The 27,372-nt window shown below is 48.0% G+C and overlaps 1 protein-coding gene across 8 annotated transcripts in view; it reads left to right on the plus strand.

Moving 5' to 3' along the window:
• LOC110487234 (CREB-binding protein) overlaps positions 1-26,285 on the plus strand; it is a 68,018-nt gene extending 41,733 nt beyond the window's left edge. For 2 of the 8 annotated variants that reach the window (XM_090195583.1, XM_090195590.1), the window contains 24 exons: positions 1,788-1,977; positions 2,158-2,220; positions 2,399-2,520; positions 3,292-3,495; positions 3,757-4,083; positions 4,432-4,620; positions 4,781-4,949; positions 7,766-7,884; positions 11,427-11,666; positions 11,784-11,872; positions 12,578-12,658; positions 12,822-12,878; positions 16,938-17,015; positions 17,120-17,187; positions 18,009-18,159; positions 18,729-18,875; positions 19,354-19,467; positions 19,609-19,774; positions 20,168-20,335; positions 20,595-20,756; positions 20,975-21,132; positions 21,716-21,839; positions 22,064-22,316; positions 22,505-26,285. In XM_090195583.1, the coding sequence (XP_090051709.1) occupies positions 1,788-1,977; positions 2,158-2,220; positions 2,399-2,520; positions 3,292-3,495; positions 3,757-4,083; positions 4,432-4,620; positions 4,781-4,949; positions 7,766-7,884; positions 11,427-11,666; positions 11,784-11,872; positions 12,578-12,658; positions 12,822-12,878; positions 16,938-17,015; positions 17,120-17,187; positions 18,009-18,159; positions 18,729-18,875; positions 19,354-19,467; positions 19,609-19,774; positions 20,168-20,335; positions 20,595-20,756; positions 20,975-21,132; positions 21,716-21,839; positions 22,064-22,316; positions 22,505-24,612 (5,547 nt within the window). In that variant the 3' untranslated portion in view covers positions 24,613-26,285. Of the gene's footprint in view, positions 1-1,513; positions 1,554-1,787; positions 1,978-2,157; positions 2,221-2,398; positions 2,521-3,291; positions 3,496-3,756; positions 4,084-4,431; positions 4,621-4,780; positions 4,950-7,765; positions 7,885-11,426; positions 11,667-11,783; positions 11,873-12,577; positions 12,659-12,821; positions 12,879-16,937; positions 17,016-17,119; positions 17,188-18,008; positions 18,160-18,728; positions 18,876-19,353; positions 19,468-19,608; positions 19,775-20,167; positions 20,336-20,594; positions 20,757-20,974; positions 21,133-21,715; positions 21,840-22,063; positions 22,317-22,504 lie in introns of those variants that run through there. The other 6 variants (XM_090195589.1, XM_090195584.1, XM_090195587.1 and 3 more) reach the window with 6 other exon arrangements.
• Positions 26,286-27,372: the final 1,087 nt, after the last annotated feature.

A 27,372-nucleotide genomic window follows, 5' to 3' on the forward strand; every position in this document is an offset into this window, starting at 1 on the left:
AGTGCATTCGGAAAGTATTCAGACCCCTTGACTTTTTCCACATTTTGTTACGTTACAGCCTTATTCTAAAATGGAGTAAGTTCAATAGCCCATAATTACAAAGCAAAAACAGATTTTTAGAAATGTTTTCAAATGTATTAAAAATTTAAAATAAAGACATTTACATAAGTATTCAGACCCTTTACTCAGTACTTTGTTGAAGCACCTTTGACAGCGATTACAGCCTTGTCTTCTTGGGCATGACGCTACAGGCTTGGCAAACCTATATTTGGAGTTTCTCAACTTTTTTCACTGCAGAGCCACTTGAGCTCTGTCAGGTTGGATGGGGAGCGTTGCTGCACAGCCATTTTCAGGTCTCCAGAGATATTAGATCAGGTTCAAGTCTGGGCTCTGGTTGGGCCACTCAAGGGCATTCAGAGACTTGTCCCGTAGCCAGTCATGCATTGTCTTGGCTGTTTGCTTAGGGTCGTTGTCCTGTTGGAAGGTGAACCTTCACCCCAGTCTGAGGTCCTGAGTGCTCTGGAGCAGGTTTTCATCAATGATCTTTTTATACTTTGCTCTGTTCTTCTTTGCCTCGATCCTGACTAGTCTCCCAGTCCCTGCTGCTTAACAGCCCCACAGCATTATCCTGCCACCACCATGCTTCACCGTAGTGATGGTGCCAGGTTTCCTCTGGGTGTGACGCTTGGAATTCAGGCCAAAGAGACTCTTGTTTTTCAGTCCTTTAGGTGCCTTTTAGCAAACTCCAAGCGGGCTGTCATGTGCCTTTTACTGATGATTGGCTTCCATCTGGCCACAACCATGAAGGCCTGATTGGTGGAGTGCTACAGAGATGGTTGTCCTTCTGGAAGGTTCTCCTATCTTCACAGAGGAACTCTGGAGCTCTCTGTCAGTGACCATCGGGTTCTTGGTCACCTCCCTGACCATGGCCCTACTCCCACAATTGCCCAGTTTTGCCTAGCGGCCACCTCTAGCAAGAGTCTTGGTGGTTCCAAACTTCTTTCATTTAAGAATGAGAGAGGCCACTGTGTTCTTGGGGACCTTCAATGCTGCAGATATGTTTTGGTACCCTTCCCCAGATCTGTGCCGCGACACAATCTTGTCTCGGAGCTCTACAGACAATTCCTTCGACCTCATGGCTTGGTGTTTGCTCTGACATGCTCTGTCAAATATGGGACCTTATATAGACAGGTGTGTACCTTTCCAAATAATGTTCAATCAATTGAATTTACCAAGTTCTCCAAGTTGTAGAAACATCTCCAGGATGATCAATGTTAACAGGATGCAAGTGATCTCTATTTTGAGTCTCATATCAAATGGTCTGAATACTTATGTAAATAAGGAATTTCTGTAAAAAAATATATACATTTGCAAAAATGTATAAACCTGTTTTCGATTTGTCATTCTGGGGTATTGGGTGTAGATTGAGGGAAAAAATATAATCAAGGGGTCTGAATACTTTCTGAATGCACTGTACAAGTTTGTCAACGTTAGGGTACGACGCACGCGCTGGGCAGGTGGAGGGGGACATGTATGAGTCTGCCAACAGCAGGGTCCACAGCTCACATTCCCCAGAAACAAGCCCCTTGAATAGTTCTCAGTGTCCTGCTTTTATCTGTTCTATCAGTTTGTGCTCTTACCAACACTTGAGCACTGAAGTTGATGAGCCATAATGGTGGTAAACTAGTTTTTATGCAGTCTAATAGTTTGTAGTTTTTAGACTGCTAGATTGTTTTGAACTACATTACCCAACCATTTTATTCATTAATTTGTTGTCTCCCCTGCAGGATGAATACTACCACTTTCTGGCAGAGAAGATCTATAAAATCCAGAAGGAGCTGGAGGAGAAGAGGAGGTCTCGGCTCCAGAAACAGATCATCAACCAGGGGCCTCTGACGGCTGCAGGAGCCCAACAGCAGCCTGGAGGTCTCCAGCAGCCCAACACCCTGGGCCCTGGGCAGTCTGTTAGGCCACAGAGTGAGTACCAAGCCATGACCCTAAACCCTAACACTCTGGAGGTGGTAGTGGTGGGTGGTCCAAAGCCAGGGCTTTTCTGGAACTGTTTGGGGGGGTTGCTTTTCTGCCATTTTTGTTTGCTGCTCTTCTCCAACCCTTACTTTATCCTGCTGTCTTTCTCTCCTTCCTCCTCTTCCTCAGATGGACCTGTGTCTATGCCCAATGTGCCAAATCAGATCATGAATCGCATGCAAATTGTTCAAGGTACAAACCCCACCCTAGGTTTTCTCACCTAAGGCAATTTGTATGTGTGGTGTGAATCTGCGTATTCGTGTTGATCAATTTGATGTATGCGCTTAGCATCTCTCTACAGGTGTGTTGTGTGTGCGTGGTGAGGGCGCGTGTGTCTTGCCTGACGTTGTGTTCCACCTCTTCTCTGCAGGGCTCAATCAGTTCAGCCCCATGGCCCTGCCCAACATCCAGATGTCCCAGCAGCCTCTAGGCCCCCGTGCCGTCTCCCCCATGAACCACCCCACACAGATCAACATAGGCTCCGTTCCCTCCGTGAGTACCACACACAAAGATATACAAGGGTGTCCTGTCAACACCTCCCATAGTGCTCTAATTTTGCCCAGAGCCCTATGTAGGGAATAGGATGCCATTTGAGACTCAGGACATCATGTTCTCTCCAGCCATGACTCACCGCATGTTGGAGAGTATTTTTAGTGGCCAAGAGAGAAGTGTCAGTCAGTCAGTTAGGATGAAATTATGCGTACAGCACTGCTGGCATGGTTTACTGTTGTACCAAGACTGACTGAGAGAGAGAATGGAGAGAACAAGGGATGTGAGAGAGAGTTTGTCCTCCCAGCATTCCCTCTTAACGCTCAGCAGCATCACGGCGACAGTTCTTTAGTAAAAACCGAAGCGTGGGATGCGGGAGTAACAGGGGTCACGTTTCAGCACACAACGCACCATTTATTTTAGTTTTCCTAGCGATTTGAGTCAGAGCACCACTTTCTCACTGATGGCGCCGCCTTGTCGAGAGCTCTCGTAGTGATAATTGATGATCTCTCCCGTTATAGACAACCCCTCTGTTGGTGCTGTCTGGAAGAGACGGCACAGTGATTAATTGAAATGGCAAACTGGTTGTATTCGGATTTTAAATTGGTATTCACATAGGCTTGAAGGAATATATTGAAATGATGCTGTATTTTAGGGGCCCCAGACTATAGCATTGAGGCTGCCATATTCCTCTTTACGCTTCATTGTGTTTGTGTATATCTAGGATTTGATTGATTGGTTCTCCTATTACCACGGTAACACTCTCCTCCTCAGATGGGTCTGTCTCCCTCGCGGATGCCACAGGCCCAGGGCATGCTGGGAGCCCACGGCGGCGGCGGCAGCATGGTGGGCCAGACGGCCAATCAAAATGGTCAATTCCATCCCCCTCAGACCCCATTTCCCCCCTCTGCCTCCGGCGCCATGAATGCTAACAACCTGGGTCTAGGCCAGCCCCCAGCACAGGCTGCTGTCACACAGGTGAGAGATAAAGGGAGGGAGGTTTGGATAGATGGTGGGAGGGAAGGCCTGGGTTACTGTCACAAGGGTGAGAGATGGATGGGGGGGTTCAATTACCCACTAAAATCATTAACCGTCACAACTCACACACTGACTATCATGAGGTTCCCTTCTTAACTCAAGTTCGTGTGTGTTTGGTTTATGTGTATGTAATCGTTGTTCTGCGTCATCTTGTGTCTTCTGTTGTGTGTGTGTGTGTGTGCCTCCTCTCTCTTCCTACAGCAGCAGTCGCCGCAGCAGCAGAGTGCTAACCTCCCCATGAGCGCACTTGGTCCCCTGGGCCCCCAGCTCCCCTCCCAGCCCCCCCTGCGCGCCACTCCTCCACCCTCTTCCTCCACAGGGGGGCCCACAACTAACCTGCAGCCCCCCAAGCCATCCAGCCGCAGCTCAACCCCCACCCTTTCCACCCCCGGTCCTGGTCCTTCCAACACCCCTCCCCGCCCAAACCTGACCCAGCCTCCTCAACCCCAGCCACATACCCCCCTCCAGCCACAGACTCAGTCCCAACCCCAACCGGAGCTTCCTACAGTGCAGCCCCCGACCACGCCGGTGAGAGCCCTGAGACCGCATGGCATGCCCTTCCACCTCGAACTTCTACCTACGACGACCTTTTTAACCTCTCACCTTCAACCCTTTCTGGTTGACCTTTTGACCTCCGTTGACCATGCCATCTTGTGTTCTAGCTGCATGACAACCATGGAATGTCTCATCTGTCCACCAAACTCACTTGTCTCTCACTCACTGTTTTCACAAATTGTGAAGAAGTTGCTTTCCACTAACTGCTCATTAGACCCTCTTTTTAGTATTCCTCCTTTTTCCCTCTTTCTTTCTTTTGCTCACTCTCCTTTTTTCTCGCTCTTCCTCTCACTCTGGCGCTCTCTCCTCTCTCTCTTTCAGCTTTCTCAGACAGGTGCCAGTCTGGATAACCGGGTGCCCACCCCAGCTTCTGCCGCCAGCGGCGACTTGCATTCGCACTCCCAGCATGCTTTGCCTGACCTGCCGGCCCAGGAGACCAAGGCCGAGCCGCGGCTTAGGGACCAGCGGGAGTTTGAGTCTGCCAGTGGCAAGACCGAGCCCAAGATGGAGGTGTGTTTTGTTTGTTCATCCAGAAGTCATGTGGAGTCCATCCATGTCATTAGACAATGTTGAATCATAGAAATAGAAGCTATGAATCACATGTTTTATACTGTAAACAAGGCATTTCCCCTAGCTTTTTTAATTGCCCATCTTTACTTCCTGTTTGCAGACTGAGGAGGACTCTGGTTCACTGTCAGTGAAGGAGGAGCCAGAAGAGAAGCAGGTGCCAATGGAGACTGAGGAAAAGAAGCTGGAGATGAAGACTGAGCCCAAAGAGGAGGAGGGGGGAGGAGCCAACGGCTCAGTGTCCTCATCCCCTTCTCAGTCACGGAGGAAAAGTGAGCTCTCTCTCTCTCCTCTCCGCAAGTGAAATGGATAATAAACAATAAAAAGTTCTAAAAGAATAAAGACATTGTCATATTATGTGTATCTACAGTGTTGTAACGATGTGCAAATAGTTAAAGTACAAAAGGAAAAATAAATATAGGTTGTATTTACAATGGTGTTTGTTTTTCACTGGTTGAACTTTTCTTGTGGCAACAGGTCACAAAGCTTGCTGCTGTGATGGCACACTGGTATTTCACCCAGTAGATATGGGAGTTTATCAAAATTGTATTCTGGTCACCTTCCTCTCTCTCGCCATTCTCTCTAGCCATCTCTCTTTCTCTAGCAATCTCTCTCTAGGCATCTCTCTTTCTCTAGCAATCTCTCTCTAGCCATCTCTCTTTCTCTAGCAAAATCTCTAGCAATCTAGCCATCTCTTGCAACCTTCTCTAGCAATCTCTCTCTCTAGCCATCTCTCTTTCTCTAGCAATCTCTCTCTAGCCATCGCTTGCAACTTTCTCTTGCAATCTCTCTCTCTAGCCATCTCTCTTTCTCTAGCAATCTCTCTCTAGCCATCTCTTGCAACTTTCTCTAGCCATCTCTCTAGCCATCTCTTGCAACTTTCTCTAGCCATCTCTCTCTAGCCATCTCTCTCTAGCCATCTCTCTCTCTAGCCATCTCTCTCTCTAGCCATCTCTCTCTCTAGCCATCTCTCTCTCTAGCCATCTCTCTCTCTAGCCATCTCTCTCTAGCCATATCTCTCTCTAGCCATCTCTCTCTCTAGCCATCTCTCTCTAGCCATCTCTCTCTAGCCATCTCTCTCTAGCCATCTCTCTCTAGCCATCTCTCTCTAGCCATCTCTCTCTAGCCATCTCACTCTAGCCATCTCTCTCTAGCCATCTCTCTCTCTAGCCATCTCTCTCTCTAGCCATCTCTCTCTCTAGCCATCTCTCTCTCTAGCCATCTCTCGCTCTCTAGCCATCGCTCTCTAGCCATCGCTCTCTCGCTCTCTAGCCATCGCTCTCTCGCTCTCTAGCCATCGCTCTCTAGCCATCGCTCTCTAGCCATCGCTCTCTCGCTCTCTAGCCATCGCTCTCTCGCTCTCTAGCCATCGCTCTCGCTCTCTAGCCATCGCTCTCTCGCTCTCTAGCCATCGCTCTCTAGCTATCGCTCTCTAGCCATCGCTCTCTAGCCATCGCTCTCTAGCCATCGCTCTCTAGCCATCGCTCTCTAGCCATCGCTCTCTAGCCATCGCTCTCTCGCTCTCTAGCCATCGCTCTCTCGCTCTCTAGCCATCGCTCTCTAGCCATCGCTCTCTAGCCAACGCTCTCTCGCTCTCTAGCCATCGCTCTCTCTCTCTCTAGCCATCGCTCTCTCTCTCTCTAGCCATCGCTCTCTCTCTCTAGCCATCGCTCTCTCTCTCTAGCCATCGCTCTCTCTCTCTAGCCATCGCTCTCTCTCTCTAGCCATCGCTCTCTCTCTCTAGCCATCGCTCTCTCTCTCTAGCCATCGCTCTCTCTCTAGCCATCGCTCTCTCTCTCTCTAGCCATCGCTCTCTCTCTCTCTAGCCATCGCTCTCTCTCTCTCTAGCCATCGCTCTCTCTCTCTCTAGCCATCGCTCTCTCTCTCTCTAGCCATCGCTCTCTCTCCCTCTAGCCATCGCTCTCTCTCTCTAGCCATCGCTCTCTCTCTCTAGCCATCGCTCTCTCTCTCTAGCCATCTCTCTCTCTCTAGCCATCGCTCTCTCTCTCTAGCCATCGCTCTCTCTCTCTAGCCATCGCTCTCTCTCTCTAGCCATCGCTCTCTCTCTCTAGCCATCGCTCTCTCTCTCTAGCCATCGCTCTCTCTCTCTCTAGCCATCGCTCTCTCTCTCTAGCCATCGCTCTCTCTCTCTCTAGCCATCGCTCTCTCTCTCTCTAGCCATCGCTCTCTCTCTCTCTAGCCATCGCTCGCTCTCTCTCTAGCCATCGCTCGCTCTCTCTCTCTCTCTCGCTCTCTCTCTCTAGCCATCGCTCTCTCTAGCCATCGCTCTCTCTCTCTCTCTCTCTAGCCACCTCTCTCTCTCTCTAGCCACCCCTCTCTCTCTCTAGCCACCCCTCTCTCTCTCTAGCCACCCCTCTCTCTCTCTAGCCACCCCTCTCGCTCTCTCTAGCCACCCCTCTCGCTCTCTCTAGCCACCCCTCTCGCTCTCTCTAGCCACCCCTCTCGCTCTCTAGCCACCCCTCTCGCTCTCTCTAGCCACCCCTCTCGCTCTCTCTAGCCACCCCTCTCGCTCTCTCTAGCCACCCCTCTCGCTCTCTCTAGCCACCCCTCTCGCTCTCTCTAGCCACCCCTCTCGCTCTCTCTAGCCACCCCTCTCGCTCTCTCTAGCCACCCCTCTCGCTCTCTCTAGCCACCGCTCTCGCTCTCTCTAGCCACCGCTCTCTCTAGCCACCGCTCTCTCTAGCCACCGCTCTCTCTAGCCACTGCTCTCTCTAGCCACCGCTCTCTCTAGCCACTGCTCTCTCTAGCCACCGCTCTCTCTAGCCACCGCTCTCTCTAGCCACCGCTCTCTCTAGCCACCGCTCTCTCTAGCCACCGCTCTCTCTAGCCACCCCTCTTTCTCTCTAGCCACCGCTCTCTCTAGCCACCGCTCTCTCTAGCCACCCCTCTCTCTCTCTCTCTCTCTCTCTCTCTCTCTCTCGCTCTCTCTCTCTCTCTCTAGCCACCCCTCTCTAGCCATGTCTCTCCTTCCCTCAAGAAGGGACTAGGGACAGGACAGGGAATTGGTCTAGGATGAAACTTATTAAAAAACACCTATTAAATCTCTTTCTCTCCATATCTGTTCCAGTCTTTAAGCCAGAGGAGCTGCGCCAGGCTCTCATGCCCACCCTAGAGTCTCTTTACAGACAGGACCCAGAGTCTCTACCCTTCAGACAGCCTGTAGACCCCATGGTACTGGGCATCCCAGTGAGTACACACACACGCTACAGACAGGACCCAGAGTGTTTACCCTTCAGACAGCCTGTAGACCCCATGGTACTGGGCATTCCAGTGAGTACACTCAGACAAGCTACAGACAGGACCCAGAGTGTTTACCCTTCAGACAGCCTGTAGACCCCATGGTACTGGGCATTCCAGTGAGTACACACAGACACGCTACAGACAGGACCCAGAGTGTTTACCCTTCAGACAGCCTGTAGACCCCATGGTACTGGGCATTCCAGTGAGTACACTCAGACAAGCTACAGACAGGACCCAGAGTGTTTACCCTTCAGACAGCCTGTAGACCCCATGGTACTGGGCAACCCAGTGAGTACACAGACACGTTACAGACAGGATCCAGAGTGTTTACCCTTCAGACAGCCTGTAGACCCCATGGTACTGGGCATTCCAGTGAGTACACACAGACACGCTACAGACAGGACCCAGAGTGTTTACCCTTCAGACAGCCTGTAGACCCCATGGTACTGGGCAACCCAGTGAGTACACAGACATGTTACAGACAGGACCCAGAGTGTTTACCCTTCAGACAGCCTGTAGACCCCATGGTACTGGGCATCCCAGTGAGTACACACACGCTACAGACAGGACCCAGGGTGTTTACCCTTCAGACAGCCTGTAGACCCCATGGTACTGGGCATTCCAGTGAGTACACACACGCTACAGACAGGACCCAGAGTGTTTACCCTTCAGACAGCCTGTAGACCCCATGGTACTGGGCAACCCAGTGAGTACACAGACACGTTACAGACAGGACCCAGAGTGTTTACCCTTCAGACAGCCTGTAGACCCCATGGTACTGGGCATCCCAGTGAGTACACAGACACGTTACAGACCGGACCCAGTCTTTACCCTTCAGACAGCCTGTAGACCCCATGGTACTGGGCATCCCAGTGAGTACACACAGACACGCTACAGACAGGACCCAGAGTGTTTACCCTTCAGACAGCCTGTAGACCCCATGTTACTGGGCATTCCAGTGAGTACACACAGACAAGCTACAGACAGGACCCAGAGTGTTTACCCTTCAGACAGCCTGTAGACCCCATGGTACTGGGCATCCCAGTGAGTACACACACGCTACAGACAGGACCCAGAGTGTTTCCCTTCAGACAGCCTGTAGACCCCATGTTGCAGGGCGTCTCTCTAAGTAGCCCACCGCTTAAACCACTCCATAGAGAACCACAGAGCTCAAATACCCTTTAGTCATTCCACCTGAAACTTCAGGTCCAGCAAACCTGAATTATACTCCAAATACAGACCTGCCAATATGCACGCATTTTGCGTACCAACTACGCAATTCTCTGTCCTTGTACGCAGGAACGAGATCCCAGTTAAAAGTATGCAGAAATGAATGGGGCCTGATACATTTTTCTTAATGAATAAATAAAACCAAACAAGGATAGAAAATAAGTCCTCTGAGTAAATCTAACATCCCGATTCTCGAACTGCACCACACAGACATGTACGGAGTTTGTGTCAACAGACATGGAGATGAATACATCGTTATTGGATGTAGCTACCCTGTGTCTGCCCCTCCTGTTTGTTGTGATGTTGAGTTTGCCAACTGTCAGCTGTACGTAAACACACAGTCCACTCCGTGTGTTGTGGAAAGGTAAACACTAATTGTGTCAAGCTAACTTTAGCGAACATAAGATGAACATTAAGTGGACTCTGAAGTGCCAGCAGTTCACTCACATTTGCTAGTGAAATAAATTAAATGCAAATATGAAAATAACTTACGAGTGTGATATACATTTAATTCTGCATCCCCATTAGTTGTATTTTCCACCTAACATTACGAGGATCACGCAACCTGAGACTGTAACTGTAATTATGATCCACGTCACAAAAAGCATTACAAAAGTCAAATGAAATATAAACATCTTGGCATTAAATGAAGAATGAATGAGTGTCCGGTATTAGCTATGGAGGCAATGCTTCTAAAATGCAGTTGCACTAGATTTGAGATTTTATACATTTTATGAAACTCTGAAATGATGTATGCACTGCAAAGAAATGCAATAGGCACCTTCACATAGGCTGAAACAGCAGACTCTTCTGGTAGCCTACTGAACAGCGGTCAGATTCCCTTTGCGGTAGCCTAGCGAACCTACTTATCAGTATGAGTCTTTTATTTATGTCTTGTAAAATACTTCTTCAGAGAACTGAACCAGGTGTGATCCATAATGTTTGTCTAAGCACGTGTGCTCATGGAAAAAATGTACTGGTGTCAAGCCTACACTCTCTCCTACCTGGAGAGACACAACCATCTTTCTGCCGAGGAGCTGTCCATTGGCCAGGACACCCACACCTACATAGGACGCCAAGGCAAGCTGGATCTGAAGACCTTCTATGCAGATGTCAGAAACTTATTTTCTTCTGCAGTAGACTACATGTTGCTGAAATATCCATTTGGCGATGTGCTCCTCCAGCATGCAGTGGTCGCTGACATTGCCAACAGGCAGACTGCCAAGTTCTCATCCCTCAACTTTTTCATGGCACACTTTCCCTGCATTATTCCTGAGGGAGCCTCTGTTGATCTGGTGGAAGATGAGTTTAGACTATTAGGCAACACCATTTGAGCAGAGTCTGGTCAACATGCGCACGGATCAGGCCTGGAGAGAAGTCAGCACAATGAGGGGGCAGCCTGGTCTACTCCCACCTTTCGGCTGTGATATTGGGGGTATTGGTCATTTTCCACAGCAATGCAGATTGCGAATGAACGAATGAGTCTCGTTTCGAAGAACAAAACCCAGTACAGAGCCTCCCTCAGTACAGACCTGCTGAGTGCCCTTGTTACCAAGAAGGTTTCAGTGATTGCCAGAAGAACTGTTTGCCACAGAAGTCTACCCTGACCCTGCTGCATAAGGCTAAATCTGCTAGCTACCTGTCTAGGAAATGGTTTCCTGAATATTTGAAGGTCTTCTGAAGATTTGTTGTCACTCACTGTTTCCTATCATTGCTTTTTCCTTTTTATTATGGATAACATGTTTATTTGATGCTCTGCTTCAAACATTTGTTCTTATCATATCAGAGTTTAACATTTTAGATTTTTTTATTATCCTGGATAAGACATTTGTACATTTTGTACCTAAACAAATAACTTATTTGTTTAATAAAAAATGTAAAAAACTCCAAGAATAAAGGCCCTTTGTTCTTTCTAATTAGATCTTGTTGATGTGTGTAATGGAAATGCTGTCAAATAAAGTATTCCAACCTTTTATAGACTTGATTTGGTACAATTCTATAATTGACTAACAAACAGCATGCGGTGGGGAAAGAACTCCAATTCAGTCCGTACTACGCGCGCCAGGTGAATCTCCAATTTGCCGCGCGCGTCTGGTACTCTTAAAAAGTTGGACAGGGTTGGCAGGTCTGCTAATATTTTAGGATGAATCATGGGTTATATTCACTTTTATTTTCTATGAAAATATGTCTGCATATGTTTGTTAGGTGTAGCAATTGACTGATGCGGTCTGATGAACAACTGACTTTCTTCCCTCCAGGACTACTTTGACATCGTAAAGAACCCCATCGACCTGTCCACCATAAAGCGTAAGCTGGACACGGGTCAGTACCAGGAACCCTGGCAGTACGTGGAAGACATCTGGGTCATGTTCAACAACGCCTGGATCTACAACCGCAAGACATCCCGCGTCTACAAGTTCTGCTCCAAGCTGGCCGAGGTGTTTGAGCTGGAGATAGACCCCGTTATGATGAGCCTTGGCTACTGCTGCGGCCGCAAAGTGAGATTAAGGGAAGGGAGGGGGGGATCAGAGGCAGAGATTGGTTTCATCTCTGAAATTAACTTTTCTTGCAAATCTGTATTCTAACATTTTCTTGTTGGCCACCTTCCTTTGCAGTATGAGTTCTCTCCTCAAACTCTCTGCTGTTATGGTAAGCAGTTGTGCACCATACCCACCGGCGGCACCTACTACAGCTACCAGAACAGGTAAGAGTTGAGCGCCTCTGCGCTAAATGGCAGAGTGCTCAATCAGAACACTGCCCCCTTGCTCCACCTGGTGTTCAGGTCATGTAACTGCAGCTAGTTTTTCCTCTGCATGCGTTGGAATGGGGTTGTGCAGCACAGCAGCCGTGGCGTGTGAATAGATAGCATAACGCTGTAACACAAGGCCGCATGCTCTGAGCCCGTATTAATAAAGCATCTCCGATTAGGAGTTCTGATCTAAGATCAGTTTGACTGTTTTCGATCACCAGATAACGCCATAAGATAACATGCATCTGGGGGGGGTCTGATCCTAGATCACCACTCCTTTGCTGAAATGCTTTATGAATATACAGGCCCTGATCTCTCTTGCAGCATGGTCTACTGTTCTGACACTCCCAAGTCCTAATGGAAAGATTTGCATTTTAGTTAAATGTGCAAGTACTAATGAACTCAGACATAGGAATGGCTGTTCTGATGTTCATATGCACTGACAACCTTTATAGGTAGTCATCGTATTTCAGATCTGTACATTTAGCAGACACTTTTATCCAGAGTAACTTAGTTAATGCATCTACTTAAGGCAGCTAGATACGACAACCACAATTCAGTTGAGGCAAGTGGATGTTTTGAATGTCTGTTGGTGCTCTTTGGGCCTGGTGACATTTTCTGTGTTCCATGTGCTATAGTGTGTGTCTTGTCTTGTTCCAGGTATCATTTCTGTGAGAAGTGCTTCAATGAGATCCAGGGGCACAATGTGACGTTAGGGGACGACCCGGCACAACCACAGACGTGAGTCAACCCGTCTCTGCTTAACTTGTTCTCCAGTTCACTTCATCTCACTTCAACTCCTAAAGGGTCTTGTTTTATATTCAGGTATTTGCAGTAAATGTTTGTTTCATGTCATGATTTAACCGTGTCATCTAACCAGTTGCTGTCTTCTCTGCCTCTTCAGAATGATATGTAAAGACCAGTTTGAGAGGAAGAAGAACGATACACTAGACCCTGAACCGTAAGACTCTTTAACCAGCCATCTGTATGTTTATGGCTCACACTCACTCATATACCTTTCATATCAGCCTGCTGCTCCTGCAGATGTCCTGAACACTCACTCATATACCTTTCATATCAGCCTGCTGCTCCTGCAGATGTCCTGAACACTCACTCATATACCTTTCATATCAGCCTGCTGCTCCTGCAGATGTCCTGAACACTCACTCATATACCTTTCATATCAGCCTGCTGCTCCTGCAGATGTCCTGAACACTCACTCATATACCTTTCATATCAGCCTGCTGCTCCTGCAGATGTCCTGAACACTCACTCCATATACCTTTCATATCAGCCTGCTGCTCCTGCAGATGTCCTGAACACTCACTCATATACCTTTCATATCAGCCTGCTGCTCCTGCAGATGTCCTGAACACTCACTCATATACCTTTCATATCAGCCTGCTGCTCCTGCAGATGTCCTGAACACTCACTCATATACCTTTCATATCAGCCTGCTGCTCCTGCAGATGTCCTGAACACTCACTCATATACCTTTCATATCAGCCTGCTGCTCCTGCAGATGTCCTGAACACTCACTCATATACCTTTCATATCAGCCTGCTGCTCCTGCAGATGTCCTGAACACTCACTCATATACCTTTCATATCAGCCTGCTGCTCCTGCAGATGTCCTGAACACTCACTCATATACCTTTCATATCAGCCTGCTGCTCCTGCAGATGTCCTGAACACTCACTCATATACCTTTCATATCAGCCTGCTACTCCTGCAGATGTCCTGAACACTCACTCATATACCTTTCATATCAGCCTGCTACTCCTGCAGATGTCCTGAACACTCACTCCATATACCTTTCATATCAGCCTGCTGCTCCTGCAGATGTCCTGAACACTCACTCATATACCTTTCATATCAGCCTGCTGCTCCTGCAGATGTCCTGAACACTCACTCCATATACCTTTCATATCAGCCTGCTGCTCCTGCAGATGTTCTGAACACTCACTCATATACCTTTCATATCAGCCTGCTGCTCCTGCAGATGTCCTGAACACTCACTCATATACCTTTCATATCAGCCTGCTGCTCCTGCAGATGTTCTGAACACTCACTCATATACCTTTCATATCAGCCTGCTGCTCCTGCAGATGTCCTGAACACTCACTCCATATACCTTTCATATCGGCCTGCTGCTCCTGCAGATGTCCTGAACACTCACTCCATATACCTTTCATATCAGCCTGCTACTCCTGCAGATGTCCTGAACACTCACTCATATACCTTTCATATCAGCCTGCTGCTCCTGCAGATGTCCTGAACACTCACTCATATACCTTTCATATCAGCCTGCTGCTCCTGCAGATGTCCTGAACACTCACTCATATACCTTTCATATCAGCCTGCTGCTCCTGCAGATGTTCTGAACACTCACTCATATACCTTTCATATCAGCCTGCTGCTCCTGCAGATGTCCTGAACACTCACTCCATATACCTTTCATATCGGCCTGCTGCTCCTGCAGATGTCCTGAACACTCACTCCATATACCTTTCATATCAGCCTGCTACTCCTGCAGATGTCCTGAACACTCACTCATATACCTTTCATATCAGCCTGCTGCTCCTGCAGATGTCCTGAACACTCACTCATATACCTTTCATATCAGCCTGCTGCTCCTGCAGATGTCCTGAACACTCACTCATATACCTTTCATATCAGCCTGCTGCTCCTGCAGATGTCCTGAACACTCACTCATATACCTTTCATATCAGCCTGCTGCTCCTGCAGATGTCCTGAACACTCACTCATATACCTTTCATATCAGCCTGCTGCTCCTGCAGATGTCCTGAACACTCACTCATATACCTTTCATATCAGCCTGCTGCTCCTGCAGATGTCCTGAACACTCACTCATATACCTTTCATATCAGCCTGCTGCTCCTGCAGATGTTCTGTACACTCACTCATATACCTTTCATATCAGCCTGCTACGCCTGCAGATGTTCTGAACACTCACTCATATACCTTTCATATCAGCCTGCTGCTCCTGCAGATGTCCTGAACACTCACTCATATACCTTTCATATCAGCCTGCTGCTCCTGCAGATGTCCTGAACACTCACTCATATACCTTTCATATCAGCCTGCTGCTCCTGCAGATGTCCTGAACACTCACTCATATACCTTTCATATCAGCCTGCTGCTCCTGCAGATGTCCTGAACACTCACTCATATACCTTTCATATCAGCCTGCTGCTTCTGCAGATGTCCTGAACACTCACTCATATACCTTTCATATCAGCCTGCTGCTCCTGCAGATGTCCTGAACACTCACTCATATACCTTTCATATCAGCCTGCTGCTCCTGCAGATGTTCTGAACACTCACTCATATACCTTTCATATCAGCCTGCTGCTCCTGCAGATGTCCTGAACACTCACTCATATACCTTTCATATCAGCCTGCTGCTCCTGCAGATGTCCTGAACACTCACTCATATACCTTTCATATCAGCCTGCTGCTCCTGCAGATGTCCTGAACACTCACTCATATACCTTTCATATCAGCCTGCTGCTCCTGCAGATGTCCTGAACACTCACTCATATACCTTTCATATCAGCCTGCTGCTTCTGCAGATGTCCTGAACACTCACTCATATACCTTTCATATCAGCCTGCTGCTCCTGCAGATGTCCTGAACACTCACTCATATACCTTTCATATCAGCCTGCTGCTCCTGCAGATGTTCTGAACACTCACTCATATACCTTTCATATCAGCCTGCTGCTCCTGCAGATGTCCTGAACACTCACTCCATATACCTTTCATATCGGCCTGCTGCTCCTGCAGATGTCCTGAACACTCACTCCATATACCTTTCATATCGGCCTGCTGCTCCTGCAGATGTCCTGAACACTCACTCCATATACCTTTCATATCAGCCTGCTACTCCTGCAGATGTCCTGAACACTCACTCATATACCTTTCATATCAGCCTGCTGCTCCTGCAGATGTCCTGAACACTCACTCCATATACCTTTCATATCGGCCTGCTGCTCCTGCAGATGTCCTGAACACTCACTCCATATACCTTTCATATCGGCCTGCTGCTCCTGCAGATGTCCTGAACACTCACTCCATATACCTTTCATATCAGCCTGCTACTCCTGCAGATGTCCTGAACACTCACTCATATACCTTTCATATCAGCCTGCTGCTCCTGCAGATGTCCTGAACACTCACTCATATACCTTTCATATCAGCCTGCTGCTCCTGCAGATGTCCTGAACACTCACTCATATACCTTTCATATCAGCCTGCTGCTCCTGCAGATGTCCTGAACACTCACTCATATACCTTTCATATCAGCCTGCTGCTCCTGCAGATGTCCTGAACACTCACTCCATATACCTTTCATATCAGCCTGCTGCTCCTGCAGATGTCCTGAACACTCACTCCATATACCTTTCATATCGGCCTGCTGCTCCTGCAGATGTCCTGAACACTCACTCATATACCTTTCATATCAGCCTGCTGCTCCTGCAGATGTCCTGACTAGACTTCCTGGTCAGCTCTGAAGCGCCGTCTGGTGTTTAGTTTTATATCACCTAGGGGAGCGTTTCAACATGTACACCTTTGGCCACGTGCTTGATTTTCAATCGACAACATAAGAGCCACTCATAGATCTCCACTTTTGCTCACCTTTTAATTTCCATTCAAATTACACATTTTGAGGTTTATTATAACAGAAAGTGTATTTATTTATGAATATATAAATGAATAATGGCCTACATATGACTATTGTGTTTCAACCCCTCCTACAAAGGCGCACTTGCATTGGTCTGCTTGCACGTGCGTAAGAACTGGAGGAATATTAAGTGAATGTTGATCTCTCTATGGCTTCCTGTTCTAGCAGTCAAGCCAATCAGCACTCTTACATATCGTGAACAGTACAATTGAAACAAACAAGAAGAGAAACTGTTGACCTACATGGGGGACATAACGGGTATAGCTGTTAATGGGTGTCTGTAGTAAACCAAGATGTGGTGTTTTTGTCACCAGGTTTGTGGACTGTAAAGATTGCGGACGGAAGATGCATCAGATATGTGTTCTTCACTATGACGTCATCTGGCCATCCGGGTAAACGTTCAGCCTAACCTCTGACAGGGTCACAAAATGGTGGGAAGAAGTTCTATTCGATACCAGTTACATGAATGACTCTTTTTCTTTCTCTCACTCTGCAGATTCATCTGTGACAACTGTTTGAAGAAGAGTGGGAAAACACGGAAAGACAACAAGTTTTCTGCAAAACGTACGTCCTCTTTTCCATTGCCTGGCTATAAGCCCCGTCTTAAAGTGGCGATCCGCAGTTGAAACCATAACAAAGCGTTATCCCCGCCCCTGTTTCGGTACAAAGCTGAATGATGGGGCTGGAGAAATGTAACTGCTTTCAAATTCATAGACCAACCTATGGATGCAAGGACTGACCATCCGTGGTATCAAACATATAGTTTTAATATAGGCTGTATAGTGTTTGGTTACATTTACTTTGTTTTCAAACATTGGAGTAAAACAGATTATTTGGGGTTCTGATGGGGTACGATGGTTGAACTGAGCTCATGAGCCATTTATAAGTTATATTTTTCAATAATCAATGTGTCCACACTGTATCAATCCTTCCAAGGTCATCATTTGATGTAGCAATGGCTGATTTCCCCTTTAAGAGTATTGGAATACTTAGCCAATTCGTCATGCAATATCAAAAACAAAAAAGCCAATCTTTTTGAACATCTGTTTAATAGCCTAGTTATTCAAGCTTTACAGAAGCCTTTCTCTCTCTGACAAACCACTTCCATATGGTACGTGTCATGGGCTTATGACATCACCGGCGTTCACCAATTACCTGCAGTAGCTCTCTCACCCACACATTTGTGGTTTTGCCTCTGGTATTTGTAGTACCAGAGAGCGTGTTTGACCTTTCCATGCACATGGCATTAAGCTAAATTAGACTCTGTCTGCACATTTATTCATACATAAAACATGTCCTGCTGAATGAAGGCTTAGTTTGTGCCCTTTTGGACCAATCTGTGTCTGTGTGTGTGTGTGTGTGTGTGTGTGTGTGTGTGTGTGTAGGGTTGCAGACGACGCGGTTGGGCATGTACATCGAGGACCGGGTGAATAAGTATCTGAAGAGGCAGAACCACCCTGAGGCAGGGGAGGTGTACGTACGAGTGGTGGCCAGCTCTGACAAAACTACAGAGGTCAAACCTGGCATGAAATCCAGGTAGAGACTGAGGAGTGGACACGCACTTGTAGTGCACTACCTAACATTTTAGAGTACTGACGGTATACACATTTATTGCACTACTTTAGTTGTGCAGGCACTGTCACAGCATGTAAGGAAGTCTTGTCTGTACCTCAACATAGTCAATACACTAAATATGTGTCCACGCTCCTGTTTTATTGTTGCCAGTAAACAGTGTGGTCGGCACCCTTGTTTGACTTTGGCTTTGCAGAGAGCCCAAAAGATAAGAATACACCACATAAAACCTGATGATCATATATTCATCTCTTAAATCCCATGTTGTTGAACCTGCATGTTTGAGCAGACTAAACACACTCCCTGTTACTGTCTTCAATGGTCCGTTCATATTTAGCAGAGGCTCCTATCCAGAGTGACTTACAGGATCAGATTAGGGTTAAGTGCCTTGCTCAAGGGCACATCGACCTTTCGTTTAGTGGCCCAAAGCGCTTAACTGCTAGGCTACCTGCCGCCCACTCAGTTTGGCCTCTTTGACACGTGGTTAATGTTCGATGTAGACCGACGCCTGTCTTTCTGTTTTTTCTGGTCAGGTTTGTGGACACCGGGGAGATGTCTGAAACCTTCCCCTACAGAACCAAAGCGCTTTTTGCCTTTGAGGAGATCGACGGCGTGGATGTGTGTTTCTTCGGGATGCACGTTCAGGAGTACGGCTCGGACTGCTCCTTCCCCAACACCAGGTCAGCACCTGTACCCCCTACATGGGGCTGGTCCGGGAGTACCTGTACCCCCTACATGGGGCTGGTCAGGGAGTACCTGTACCCCCTACATGGGGCTGGTCAGGGAGTACCTGTACCCCCTACATGGGGCTGGTCTGGAGTACCTGTACCCCCTACATGGGGCTGGTCCGGAGTACCTGTGCCCCCTACATGGGGCTGGTCCGGAGTACCTGTGCCCCCTACATGGGGCTGGTCCGGAGTACCTGTGCCCCCTACATGGGGCTGGTCCGGAGTACCTGTACCCCCTACATGGGGCTGGTCTGGAGTTCCTGTAATGGGGCACAGGAAATGTGATGTGTTGGTAGACCCTTGATTCAGTAGTAACATATTAAATACATAAATGTATACATTTTTATAAATGTGTTGAAATAATTGATGACGTAATGGAAATGACTAACTGATGACATTTGTTTACTCCTGTGTCTACCTTCCTCCACAGACGGGTTTACATATCTTACCTGGACAGTATTCACTTCTTCAAACCTCGACTGCTAAGGACGGCCGTCTATCATGAGATCCTTATTGGCTACCTGGAGTATGTAAAGAAACTCGGGTAGGTCTTAATAGTACAATGAAATGCATTCATATTGCCGTTTTCTCATGTAAAAGCACTTTACTTGATGGCGGTAACTCCCCACTTGCATTAAATGTCTCCCTACCAAAACAATCAACCGTTGTCTCTTCTCCCCCATAGCTACTCTCAGGGTCACATCTGGGCGTGCCCCCCCAGTGAGGGGGACGACTACATCTTCCACTGCCACCCTGCCGACCAGAAGATCCCCAAGCCCAAGAGGCTGCAGGAGTGGTACAGGAAGATGCTGGAGAAGGCCTTCGCTGAGAGGATCCTCCATGACTTCAAGGTGATTTAGGATTACGATTATGGTTAGGATTAAGGTAAGGATTAAGGGTTAAAGTTAGATTCCCCCAAGCCCAAGAGGCTGCAGGAGTGGTACAAGAAAATGCTGGATACTGCTTTTGTGGAGAGGATCCTCCACGACTTCAAGGTAGGCCTTTCAATGGCTAACGCCTTTCAGGCCTATCTTGTAGATTTGGTACAGTTGAGTCCCCAGCCAGAGTTGTCTTCTCTGCAACTGGGCCAACCAAGCCTTCAACCTCTAAAGTGTTTTGAGGTTTCTGAATGTATTAATAGGGCTAGAACAGCAACAACCAGCCAAGCAGAAGACTTATATTAGTTGAACATTTGTGTCCATTAGACATTTAAAGTAATCTTCTTCTCCTATGTTTTTCTCCAGGACATCTTCAAGCAGGCGACAGAGGACTGTCTGACGGGGGCCAACGAGATGCCCTACTTTGAGGGGGACTTCTGGCCCAACGTGCTGGAGGAGAGCATCAAGGAGCTGGAACAGGAGGCGGAAGAGAGGAAGAAGGAGGAGAACGTAGCCTGCTCCGACACACCTGAGGTGGGAGGAGGAGAGACGAGTCATAGGGTAGACCAATGATAGTACTAGAGACATCATTATCAATAGCTAACCTACCTACATGAATACATAACTCCTACCTGTCTAGTCAAATTTGTCTTAATGTTTTTATTAATGTGAAATAATTTGTCGATTGCATAACATGCATGTGGTGAATGTTTGTGCCCTCACTGTCCTGTGTTTAAACATTTGTTAATTTGCCATATTTTTCGAACTCTTCCCTCTTCTCCTTCCCCCTCAGGGCACGCCGGGGGACACGAAGAACGCCAAGAAGAAGAACAGCAAGAAGACCAATAAGAACAAGGGCAGCGTGAGCCGAACCAATAAGAAGAAGCCTGGCATGCCGATTGTAGCCAATGACCTGTCCCAGAAGCTCTACGCCAGCCTCGACAAACACAAAGAGGTATGATGACGTCACCACGCTTGCTTTGAAATGCATGTCGTCTTTCAACGGCTTTAACTGTTTTATGAAGTTGTTTCTTAGAATGGTGCCATGTGTAGGTTCTCTTCTATAATCTCTGAGCTGGGATATTATTGGCCTGACCCAAACCCAATGTCAAACAATCAGGAACTGAGTGATGCTCTCTTCTCCAAGAGTATTTATCTTCTCTCTCCTTCCAGGTGTTCTTTGTGATCCACCTGCACTCGGCCCAGATGGCCAACATGTTGCCCCCCATCATGGACCCTGACCCCCTGCTGAACTGTGACCTGATGGACGGCCGCGACGCCTTCCTCACCCTGGCCCGGGACAAGCACTGGGAGTTCAGCTCTCTCAGGAGGTAATGATAATACATTTGATTTGTATAGCTCTTTTCATAATGGCGGAATCTCAAAGTTCTACCTCTTGAATTCTACGTTAGAATTTAACAATTATGACTGACTTACCTACCTAATTTGAATGCACTGACTAAGGCGCTCTGGATAAGAGCCTCTAAGTGTTCTAAATGTATCAATAAAGAGGAAACAATCAGTAAGAATCGAGCCAGCTAAAGCAACAATGGTAGATGCTGAAAGGCCTTCACAGAGATAGTCTGTTAAAGTGAGTTTTGGTATTTTTAAGCCAGTTATAAAGTTGCTTGATGGATGGAGTGGCTCTCGGACGGTAAGGTAGAGCGTTCTATAGGCCAATGGTTTCTAACCTCTCCTCGGAGACCACCAGACGTTTCACAATTTAGTTGTAGCCCAGAACTAACTCACCTGATTCACCTATTCAAGGCTGGTTAGTTGACAAGTTGAATCAGGTGTGCTAGCTGTGGAATAGATCAAATACATGGAACGACTGGGGGACCTCGAGGAGAGGTTTGAAAACCCCTGCCATAGAGGACCATTGGTTGATGAATTCCTACCATTTGTTCCCAAAAGGTGTAAGTGGAGCACCATGTGCATGTTGGTGGAGCTGCACAACCAGGGTCAGGACCGCTTCGTCTACACCTGCAACGAGTGTAAACACCACGTGGAGACACGCTGGCACTGTACCGTCTGTGAGGTAAGAGACACACACACGTCTTTGGAGATTTATACCATGTTCCTGTGTCCCAATCATTCAAATTGGAAAATAAAAAACAAAATCAAATGAATTTTATGAAGCCGGTTGTCAAAGTGCTTTACAGTAACCCGGCCTAGACCCTAAAGAGCAAGCAGGCGATAGCTGTGCTCTCTGTCACTTACATCTGCCCATGCATGTATTAACCCCCACCTCTCTCCTCTCAGGACTTTGACCTGTGTATCAACTGCTACGCCGCCAAGGGCCACGAGCACCAGATGGTCAAGTGGGGCCTGGGGCTGGACGACGACGGCAATGGAGCGGGCAGCGCCGGCGAGGCCTCTAAGAGCCCCCAGGAGTCACGCCGTCTCAGCATCCAGCGTTGCATCCAGTCCCTGGTTCACGCCTGCCAGTGTCGCAACGCCAACTGCAGCCTGCCGTCCTGCCAGAAGATGAAGCGCGTGGTGCAGCACACCAAAGGTAATGAAATTGGTTGCTGGCATCAGTGTCCTGCCGTTGTGCCCTTGAGCAAGGCACTTAACCCCAAAACTGCTCCAGGGGCATGGCACTGCGACTGACCCTGTCCTCTTAACCTCTGTGGATCCATGTGTCTCGGGGGGGTTACACGTAGATGTATCCTTGACAATAACATGTCTTATCTATTTTAGGTTGCAAGAGGAAGACTAACGGTGGTTGCCCCGTGTGCAAGCAGCTCATCGCTCTGTGCTGCTACCATGCCAAGCACTGCCAGGAGAACAAGTGTCCTGTACCGTTCTGTCTTAACATCAAGCACAAGCTTAGGCAGCAGCAGCTCCAGCACCGCTTACAGCAGGCTCAGATGATGAGGAGAAGAATGGCCACCATGCAGGGAAGAGCAATGCCTCAGAGCTTACCGTCCCCCCCTCAGGCCCCCACTACAGCCCCCAACACAACCCCCTCACACCCCCAGCCTAACACACCCCAAACCCCCCAACAACCGCAGACCCCAAACGCTGCAGGTATGTCACCAGTGTTCCCTCCTCGCAACGGTCATCCCCTTACGCCAGCTTCCCAGGGCAAGGGGGGACCTCAAGCGTCTCCTTTACACCAGCAGCAGTCACCTCTCCCCCCGCAACCTCCCCAACCTCAACCTCAACAACCTTCTCAACCACAACCCCCTCTCGCTGCGGTCAAGATGGCGCGGCACATTGAGATGGTGGCCCAGGCGCAGCAGCAGAACCAGCAGAACTACCGGGTCAACATGAACGGCCTGCCACTGCAACAGAACCCCCAGCCTCACCCCCAGCAGCAGCAACGCATGGCCGGACCCATGCAGATGGTTGGGGGTCAAATGGTGGGACCCAGAGGGCCCCAGGGCATGCAGCAGCCCATGGCCCCAGGTCAGTGGCCCAGCGCTGGAGGAGCCATAACGGGAGCTCAGCCTGGACAACCAGGAGTTGGAGTCCCTCCTCAGGTGGGTCAACCCCAGCAGGGGATACCGATGCAACAGAGACCCATGTTGTCTCCTCAGCAACAGGTTCAGAGGATGTTAGTCCCCCAGCCGGGGGGTCCCAGACCACAGACGCCATCCCAGAGACCCGGGGCCATCGCCCCCAATGCCCTCCAGGACCTCCTGATGACCCTTAAGTCCCCCAGCTCACCCCAGCAGCAGCAGCAGGTCCTCAACATCCTGAAGTCCAACCCCCAGCTCATGGCGGCATTCATCAAACAGAGAACGGCCAAGTACCACGCCAGCAACCCCCTGCAACAACAGCAGCCAGGGATGTTGGGAGCCCAGACAGCGATGCAGGCTGGGGCCGGGGTGGGCCAGAGGCCCGGGATGCCCCCTCAGCAACCTCAACAACCCACCGCCCAAGGGATGGCTGCCTTAGGACCCCAGGGGCAACTCATGAACCCTGGACACAACCCCCAACCCAACGCTGCCCAGATACAGGAGCTCTACCGGAGGCAGCTCCTTCGACAGCAGCAACAACAGCAGCAACAGCAGCAGCAACAACAACAACAACAGCAACAACAACAGCAACAACAACAGCAGCAGCAACAGCAGCAGCAGCAGCAGCAGCAGCAACAACAACAACAACAACAACAACAACAGCAACAGCAGCAGCAGCAACAACAACAACAACAACAGCAGCAGCAGCAGGCCCATCCAGGTCCGTTCCCTCCCCAGACCCAAGGCCAGACGGCCAGCTACTCTCAGCTCCGCATGCAGCAGCTAGCCATGCATGCCCAGGGCCAGCTCCCTCCCATGGCCCAGATGGGTCAATCTGGCCTGGGCATGGACCCCACCTCCACCACCCAGAACCTCTTGCACCAGCGGATGCTCCAGCAACAACAGCAGGGTATCTCTAACCAACAGGCCATCCTCAAGCAACAGATGGGCGGTTCCCCGGTCCTGCCTAGCCCCACCATGAGTCCCCAGGCCCACCTGCTGGCCAGCCAGCCCCAGCCTGGAGCTCACCTCCCTGGCCAGTCCCCAATGGCCAATGCCCTCTCCAACCGGTCCCCTGCACCTGTACAATCCCCGTGCCCGCCCTCGCAACAACCCCCACATTCCAGCCCTTCGCCCCAGGTTCAGCCCTCATCCCACCCAGGGTCCCCCCACCCGGGCTTGGGGGGCCCCATGCCTGGCTCCATGGACCAGGGACACTTGGCGGAGCAGAGCGCTATGCTATCGCAGATGAACACGCCCGCCAGAGGAGGGTTGAAGAATGACTTGGGCACTGGAGGGGATACGACAGGAGATACGCTGGAGAAGTTTGTGGAGGGATTGTAGCATTAAACAGGAGACTTGGGTTGTGTCCCAAATAGGTGACACCCTATTTCCAACTAGTACACTCGGGCCTTGCTCAAAATTAGTGCATTATGTAGGGAATAGGGTGCCATTTGGGATGCATACAGAAACAAACCACTCTCCCCATCCTCCACTGATGTACTCAGACTCTGGGTCCGTCCCCTTTTTGAGACTTTGTTCTTAATGAAACTCTTTCTTTTTTTCTCTTTTTTTTTTACTGACATGTACAAAGTTTCAAGAGATGTAAAAAGAGAGAAAATGGGATAAAATGAAAAAATGCCAACACTTATAGGGGAATGTTGATGTTTCCTCAAACTGGTGTTTCTTCTTCCTAATGAGTCGGGATTTTGCAAATTGCTGTTTAAAAGACGTTTAAATCACAAAGAATATATATTTTTTTGGTTGAGACCAAAATGTGCTCAGACTTTGTTTTATTTGTTTGGTATTTGGTATGATGTCATGCCTTTTTCATTTTCTTTTTTTAAGGAAAATTTACAAAACAATTGCATTATAGTATTCATACTTATAATTTTGTACCCTTTTTTTGTGTTGAGACTGTAAAATATTTTTGTCTGGGAATCGGGATAGGTTTCTTTTCTCAAGCTCTTCTCATTCCTGGGACATACATCCAGAAAATGTCTCCCTGATCCCAATATAGTGTAGGGCACTATATAAGGAGTAGGGAGCCATTCCAGATGTAGCCCTGGCAATTGTAATCTAAAGTGTTGTACCATTTTTATAGATCCACCTGCATTTGAGAGGGAGGGACTCTTTTTCCTCTTTGTGACGTGTGTGTGTGTGTGTTCGATGAGAACTATCCATTTGTATTGAAATAGGAAATGGACTATGGCAGTTTGTAATACACTGGCATTTATGCAGAAACACTTGACACACACATACACGGAATGCCAAACTCTCAAAATACACACAAAACAAGGACAAAATCTCACTAGCCTGGAAACCGGAATCTCTGTCTTGACTTGCGGATGTAGAAAATTGTGGTTCTGTCATTTAAAAAGTTTGTCATAATTTGTTGTGTAAAGTTAAGTATATTAAGAGAACAGACTCTTATCCTGAGGGGGAATGGGGGACAGAAGGACTCCTATCCTGAGGGGGAATGGGGGACAGAAGGATTCCTATCCTGAGGGGGAATGGGGGACAGAAGGACTCCTATCCTGAGGGGGAATGGGGTACAGAAGGACTCCTATCCTGAGGGGGAATGGGGGACAGAAGGACTCCTATCCTGAGGGGGAATGGGGGACAGAATGACTCCTATCCTGAGGGGGAATGTGGGACAGAAGGACTCCTATCCTGAGGGGGAATGGGGGACAGAAGGACTCCTATCCTGAGGGGGAATGGGTGTTCATTGCTTGACTGCTTGTTTGTTTTGAAAAGATAAATAAATGGTCCAGCTGTCTATCAACCCTCCATCCTCATTCCCCTCTCTCAAAAACACAAACTTGAATAAAACTTTGGGTGGGTTACGTTCTCCTAGCTCCATATTGTAAATCATGCAAGTCGTTATTAAGCAAAAATACTATAAATATAAGGAAGAGCGAATGAAATCACTGTATAAACTGGTTAAAGACTCATTTCTTACTTATATACCATATTGTTAAATAAACTGTGTGCAACAGTTAACACTTGGAGTTATACTTCTGTGTCATAGTGGTTTGTGGGATTGTTTGCCTGGCAATTTTGATAGCATAAAGTGAGTATTCAGGCAGTCTCAGAATGAGAACAGGTAGAGTGAGTATTCAGGCAGTCTCAGAATGAGTGGTGAAGTGAGTATTCGGGCAGTCTCAGAATGAGAACAGGAAAAGTGAGTATTCAGGCAGTCTCAGAATGAGAACAGGAAAAGTGAGTATTCAGGCAGTCTCAGAATGAGAACAGGTAAAGTGAGTATTTGGTCAGTCTCAGAATGAGAACAGGTAAAGTGAGTATTTGGTCAGTCTCAGAATGAGAACAGGTATAGTGAGTATTCAGGCAGTCTCAGAATGAGAACAGGTAGAGTGAGTATTTGGTCAGTCTCAGAATGAGAACAGGTATAGTGAGTATTCAGGCAGTCTCAGAATGAGAACAGGTATAGTGAGTATTTGGTCAGTCTCAGAATGAGAACCGGTAGAGTGAGTATTTGGTCAGTCTCAGAATGAGAACAGGTGAAGTGAGTATTCAGGCAGTCTCAGAATGAGAACAGGAAAAGTGAGTATGTGGGCTTCATTCAAAAATCTCTCAAGAAGCCATGCAAATTTCAGGTAAAACGGGCTCCCGAGTGGCACAGCGATCTAAGGCACTGCATCTCAGTGCTTGAGGTGTCACTACAGACACCCTGATTCGAATCCAGGCTGTATCACAACTGGCTGTGATTGTGCGCCGCCCCTATGGGACTCCCAATTGGCCCAGCGTCATCCGGGTTTGGCCGGTGTAGGCCGTCAATGTAAATAAGAATGTGTTCAAAACTGACTTGCCTAGTTAAATAAGGTTACTTTAAATATATATATATATTACACACAAAGCTGTTGCAAATGACTGTTACCATGATTTCAGCTGTGGATTTTAGAATATTTTATTGTTGGATCAAATTATATAGCCATCAAGCCCCAAAAAATGTATATGGTCACTTATACTTCAGTTTAAAGCTAATTGCTATTCTTCTACTGGTAATATTTTCTAAATGTTGTAAATTATTTAGTACTTTAAAATAATAAAGGTCTTGTAACGCATGAATCCACCCTATCACAT

This window comes from Oncorhynchus mykiss, chromosome 13, assembly GCF_057628025.1.
Source record: "Oncorhynchus mykiss isolate SJ-2025 chromosome 13, ASM5762802v1, whole genome shotgun sequence".
NCBI lineage: Eukaryota > Metazoa > Chordata > Actinopteri > Salmoniformes > Salmonidae > Oncorhynchus > Oncorhynchus mykiss.